The 6,000-nt window shown below is 51.9% G+C and overlaps 1 protein-coding gene across 2 annotated transcripts in view; it reads left to right on the top strand.

Moving 5' to 3' along the window:
- Nucleotides 1-1,628: 1,628 nt before the first annotated feature.
- Nucleotides 1,629-6,000, top strand: part of CHST11 (carbohydrate sulfotransferase 11) — a 331,339-nt gene continuing 326,967 nt past the window's right edge. The window contains exon 1 of one of the 2 annotated variants that reach the window (XM_044678411.1): nucleotides 1,629-1,731. In XM_044678411.1, the coding sequence (XP_044534346.1) occupies nucleotides 1,629-1,731 (103 nt within the window). Of the gene's footprint in view, nucleotides 1,747-6,000 lie in introns of both variants that reach the window. The other variant, XM_044678410.1, reaches the window with a different exon arrangement.

The following is a 6,000-nucleotide window of genomic DNA, read 5'->3' as shown; positions in this document are numbered from 1 at the left end:
TGCATCCCCAACCCCCAAGTTTATAGCTGAAGAAGCTGTCTGAAGATCAGAGAGTAAGTTGGGAAGCACCAAAAAGGCCAACTAGTCCAATCCTCACAATTTACAGCTGAAATCCCAGGCGGGGGCGGGGCACAGGCCCAGTGTTACTAAGAAGGTGAGGAAGAATCTGATCCCAGGTTTCGGGAGTCCAAATTCAACTGTGGCTTCCCTGCCTGTCGTTACAATTGCTATAGACCGCTCTCGCTTTCATTTCCTCCCATTTATCAACCAAACATTTATTAAACGATTACTTTGTCAGCCAGTCGGGGTGCTAGGGATTGGGAGATCCGAGCCCCCAAATAAACGCCTGCCCTTAAGATTGACAATCGTTTGAGCTTTGGCATCAATGGCAGTCCGGAGTCAGGACCCCTTTCCCCAGTGTCAAGGAGGCACCCCAGACTCGTTATGAGCTCAAAGCTGAGGGTCTCTTCGAGAGTGCCCACATTCTCCACTAGTTGTCCTAACTCGCACCCCGTCCCCGCATTTAAAAGCAGCCTGTGTATGTGTGTGTTGTGTCTGCCTTACTAGGACTGCTCGGTTTCCTGGCTGCTCAGACCTTGAAACGCCAAGTGCTCTCCCAAAATGGTTATTCCTAACTTCCAAGCTCCCCCTTTCCCCTCCTCCCCGCCCCCCCTCCAAACTCAGGAGGGTAAGCCTGCTGCTGCTTTGGTTTCACTCCCGCCCTCCCTCTTTTCTTTTTCTCTTCTCTTCTTTCTCTTTCAAAAAGGATCTGTCATGGAAACGTTGAACCAGCGCACAGGCTGTTCCGCGGAGCCCGTGCGCCAAGGCGGCTGGGGAACGAGGGCTTTTGGGACCCTGAGGGAAGGAACGCACGCGCCGCCCGCCGCCGCCGCCGCGCTCCCCCACCCCCCTCCCTCCTTCACTCTCCCCCGCCCTCCCTCGCAGGGAAACAGCTGGACGCGACCATATCCCCGGCCGGGGCGGGGGAGCGCCGAACGCTCCTCCCCGGAGCTCAGGTTCCTCGTCTGGTCCGGCCGGCTGTCGGCAGGCTCCCTCCCCTCGCCGGCGGCAGGCGAGTTGCATTGGTAAAGCCCAGCTCGGGAATATAGCTTGGGAGCGCAATGAAGGAGCCCTTGTGAGTGAGAGGGGTCTGCCCAGCAGCGACGTCGGTGGCTGCTGAGGCAGAGGCAGAGGCGGCGGCGGCGGCGGCGGCGGCGGCAGCAGCGGCGGCGGCGGCAGCAGCAGCAGGAGGAGGAGGAGGAAGGAGAGCAGCTTTCCCATTGCACCCACCGGCTAGGGGTGGCAGCTGCGGAGGAGAAGAAGGAGGAGAGGAGCAGGCACACAGGGCAGCCTGCGCCGTTCGCACTTCCCCACCAACTCCAGCCCCTGCCCTTCCGCACCCCGACTCGGGGCTGGGGAGCGTCGGACTGGGGAGAGATACGGAGAGAGAGAGAGAGAGAGAAGGGGATCCAGCCCGACACAGCGACCGGCCGGCAGAGAGGCAGACACCGCCCCCACCCAGCCCGGGTCTCCTCCTCTCCATCCGCCGCTGCTCCCCGGTGCGCCCCGGCTCCTGCGCCCCGGGCGCGCCAGCCCCGACTCCGCCAGCTCGCGCCCGGGACAAAGCCATGAAGCCAACCCTGTTCGAAGTGATGAGGATGAACCGCATTTGCAGGATGGCTCTGGTCACTTGCTTGGGATCCTTTATCCTAGTCATCTTCTATTTCCAAAGTATGTTGCATCCAGGTAGGGGGCGCGTTCGCTTGTTTTTTCTCTTGGTACATGCACGCATAGATTCTTTTCTCTTGCCGGTTTTCCTCCAACCCGCTGGTTGTGTGGCTTTCCCCCCTCCTCTTTCCTGGTCACCTATACTCTCCCTCTTCGACGCCTGGCTCCTCTCGGTCAGAGGTCTGCCTGCCTGCTGCGGGTTGGGGATGGGAGGGGTGGGAGAAAGTGGCAGGAGGATGCGATCGTCTGCCTCCCTGCTCTTGCAGAAAGACGTGGCCCAGGGACGTAGGTGCTCAGGTTTTCTCAATGAGCAGTAGTTCCTCCTACCCACCCTTCTTTTTCTTTGTGTTTCTGGGAGATCATTCAGAAGGTAGGAGGAGAAGGGATGGGATGGACAAGAGGAACCTTTGGCAGGCTGGGCAGCGGTGATTTGGTTGGGGTTACTGAAAGGGGTCGAGACCTTTTTTCACCTCTAAATGCCCATCGAGAGCTGGAGTGTCTGACCATGGGTGGGGAGACCTCTTGATGGACGAAGAAGCATTCTCTCTAGCCCCAGTACCATTTAGGATGAGGGAAGGCAGAGACTGGAGGTATCGAATAGCAGTACCTGGCCACCAGGAGAAGGGACGAGCTTTCCAAACGAGGAGGGGATGGTAGAAAGGAGAGACCCTCGGATGACCAAGGATTGAAGGCTGAGGATTCCTTCTCTTCCCGTCCCCACTCCCCCCACCCTAAGTCCCTTCTTCTAGCCTTGGAGAAGTTGCTGTGAACAGGTGTGGGAGAGAAGAGGTGAAAGCCCAGCTCCTGCTTCTCGCGGTCCTTCTGGGGCTGCCCAGGGCTTCTACTGTCTGAGGAGAGGGCCAGAGTTCTGGGATGGTGTGCTCTCTGTTTTGATGGTGACCTTGCTGCCAGGCCTCTCCCCTACACTCGGAACTGGCTTGTTTGGTGAGCCTTATGTGGAGGTCTTTCTCCTCACCCCACCTCCAACTTACTCAAAGACTTTGAAGTAAAGTTACTCCCTATCCTATCCCCTTAGGGGCCTTGGGAAGCCAGGGACCTCCAGATGTGCCCCTCCCAAGGTATATCTCATAGCACCTTGGGGGCCCCTAGTACCTCAGACATGAATGAACTTTCCAGTCTTGCAGGGTCCCCTTCTAAAGAGGAAAGCAAACATATACCTTGAGAGTCAGATATCCAAACTTTGGAGAATGAGTCACTCCACTTCTCAGCAATCCTTATTCAGATGTTCTGATTTACAATCCAACAGGTAGTGAAGCCCAGAGACTTTTCAATGGCTGGCGGATTCCCTGGTGTCTCTTCAAGTTCCCATTTATCTATTTTTTATCTGTTTATTTATTTTATTTGCCCGCCATTTGCCTAGTCTGTTGCCTAGTCCATGTATTACTCCAAGTTGCCTTTCTCCAAGTAGGCAGTGCCACTGTTTGCTTTTCTAATTGAAAGGAGCTACAATCTCATTTCCTTCCAGGGAAATACATGGTGTCTAGCTGTCTCCTCCCACCCCCCACTTTGCCTTAATGTGTACATATTACACTTAAGCAGCTGCAACCCTCTGTGTCTCTTTGCATGTTGGGGTTTTGTGTGTGTGTGTGTGTGTGAAGAATAGATAACAAACTTAGATGTCCATGGACCTGGGAGAGACCCCTGGTCCTGGGATTCTTGTCACTACCTGCTTGAGGCTAAGATATCCTCTCTTAACCCAAACTGAGTGGAGGCTAACCAGTTGCCCTGGGCCAGTGATTAGCCCTAAGACCACTGGATCCAGCCCTTGGACATCTGATCCAGCCCTGGAAAAAAGGCTGCTTTTTGCATCTGGATATTTTTAGCCTTCTGTCACCAAACTGCAGTGGTGTTAGGTATCCTCACCCCAGCCTGGTGGTCGGTGGTTGTAAAATACTCAGAGGGGTTTTAAAAATGGATCTCAGTCACATTCCGGCAGCCAGACAATTCTGTACTAGAGTGTGGTTTTTCAGGAGGCAAAAAGAGGAATTCAGCGGGAGACAGGACAGACAGGGACACATTAAGATGGATTGGAGCCGCCAGTGACCATGACTGACCCCTCCCTGGGATGTGGGGGGTTCCAGCACTGCCTTTCTTTATGCAAATTATGCCCTAAGTTAAACCTCATTTGCTAACAAAGCTCTGGGTTGGTTGAAACCGAAGATGGTTTCAAACCCATTAACATTTGACTGTTATGGTCCCATTCTGCCTTAAACACTCTTCAGAAAAATGCGGCCACTGCTCCTCATCTAGGGATGTGTTTTAGCTATCGTGGCTGTAAGATAGGTCAGTGTGCTGGTAGGAGTGATTTCTCTTGGCCTATCTGTGTGCATGTGTGGTGGGGGCCATTTGAGAGAAGCCTTTTATTTTATCCTACCCTGAGAAATGACTAAGAAATACAACCCCTGCCACATACACGCACCTCCTGGAGGCTTTACTACAGGTCAAAGGAGGCAACGTGGTACAATAGAAATGGATCTACCTGGGAGCATTTATTAAACACCTACTGTGTGCCACCTCTGTGCCTGGAAAGAATGCTGGATCCAGAGCCAAAGACGGTAGTCTCAATGTGGGCTCATTCAACACCTACCTGTGTGATGCTGGAGAAATTACTCCATCTCTTAGGCTTTTATCTGCAAGAAGAAGAAGAGAGGGTTAGATGAGATGACCTCTTAGGTGTTTTGCGGGTGGTTCTGCAGTTTCCTTGGATTAAGACATTGCCAGTGTGGATGATCTTTCTACTGGTGCTGATCCTAATCCTCTGTAACCTTACAGAAAACCCTTAGAGAGTTACTTGAGGCACATAAAAATTACACGCCCTCGACAGCAGACACTGTTTATGATTGCTGGAAGGGAAAACATAACAGCAGGAGGAAGGTTTTAGAAGAGGATATTGTCAGTACTCTCTTGGCAGCAACAACAGAAAAGATGCTGTGATTAGATTCATACATCTGGACCGAGAAGGATCCTGGGAGGCCATTTAGTTCAATATTTTAATTTTACAGATGGGGAAATTGAGGCCCAGGCAGGTTAAGTCACTTGTAAGATACACATTTGAGGCTGAATTTGAACTCGTATATTCCCAACATAAAACCTAGGGCCCAGTCCTCTCTTGGTCTTCTAAAGAGCAGGCTGCCTCCCTTTGGTCCTTTCATGCCCAGCAGCTAACACAGTGCCTGACACATACATAAGAAATAGGGAATGTTTGTTGATGGATTGACTTTCATAACTAGTTACTAATGCTGACTTAAAGTGCCATTTTGAACCATCTTCTGTGTGCTGGATACCTCGCATTTCAGACTTTCTGCGATTTGAAAGAGCAGCAGTTTGGGAGGGATGTGGGTGTGCAGGCTTATCTTTGGGAGTCAGAGTCACTCGCTAACTGTAAGTCACTTCATTTCCCTGGGCCTCAGTTGCCTCCACTGTAAAATGAGGAGGCTTGGATTAGGTGGCCTTGAAGGCCCTTTTCATCTAAATAGATCCATGAATTCTATAAAGTAGGGCTTTTGCTGTTGATTATGATTGGGTGTGTATATTTGAGCACTTAGCATTTAATTAACAAACCGTTGCTGGGTTCTGTCTTTTCCTCAGAGGACACAAGATAGGTAACCACAAATGGTCTGTACAGTCAAACTGGGGACCTCACAGGCAAACAGGGTGTCAAGGTGGAAATGATGCAGAGGAAGGGTGAAGCGTTCCTCAGTGTCCTTCTTGAAAGGACTCAGCCTCAGCCCTTCTCCACAGGGAGTAAACCAGAATTTTATTGGTGGGGAGGGGGTCTAGGGCAAACAACCTGTGGGCTCCTCTCCAGAGATAGTAGATATTTGCTTTTCTCCTAACTGGGGTAGGCATGTGCCCCCTCCCTAAGGGGCAAGGTCTGTTCTATACAGCTAGAGGGCTAATTGGTCTGAGTGTTCTCCCTAATCAATACGAGTGACTTTCACCAGGGCTCTCTGGCACTGGTCATCCCAGCAGGATCTGCCCTTCCTCATCTGAAGGAGCGTACTTGGAGTTCCAGGATCTGGGTTTGAACCCTGAGCAGATCAATGTCTGGCTCTCAGCCTCCTCACTTGTAAAAATGAAGGGGTCTGACTAGATGGCTTCTGAGTTGCCTTTCTGACTAGATCTAGGATCCTGTAACAGATTACCTTCCCTCCCTAGGCCTCAGTTTCCTCATCTGCAAAATTGGGGGATGGCTAAACGGGGCCACTAAGATTCCTTCACGTTCCAGTTGTATGACCTCAATTCCATTGC

Source organism: Gracilinanus agilis, chromosome 5, assembly GCF_016433145.1.
Source record: "Gracilinanus agilis isolate LMUSP501 chromosome 5, AgileGrace, whole genome shotgun sequence".
NCBI lineage: Eukaryota > Metazoa > Chordata > Mammalia > Didelphimorphia > Didelphidae > Gracilinanus > Gracilinanus agilis.
Note: the sequence above shows the minus strand (reverse complement) of the source record. Positions and strands in the feature narration are given on the sequence as shown.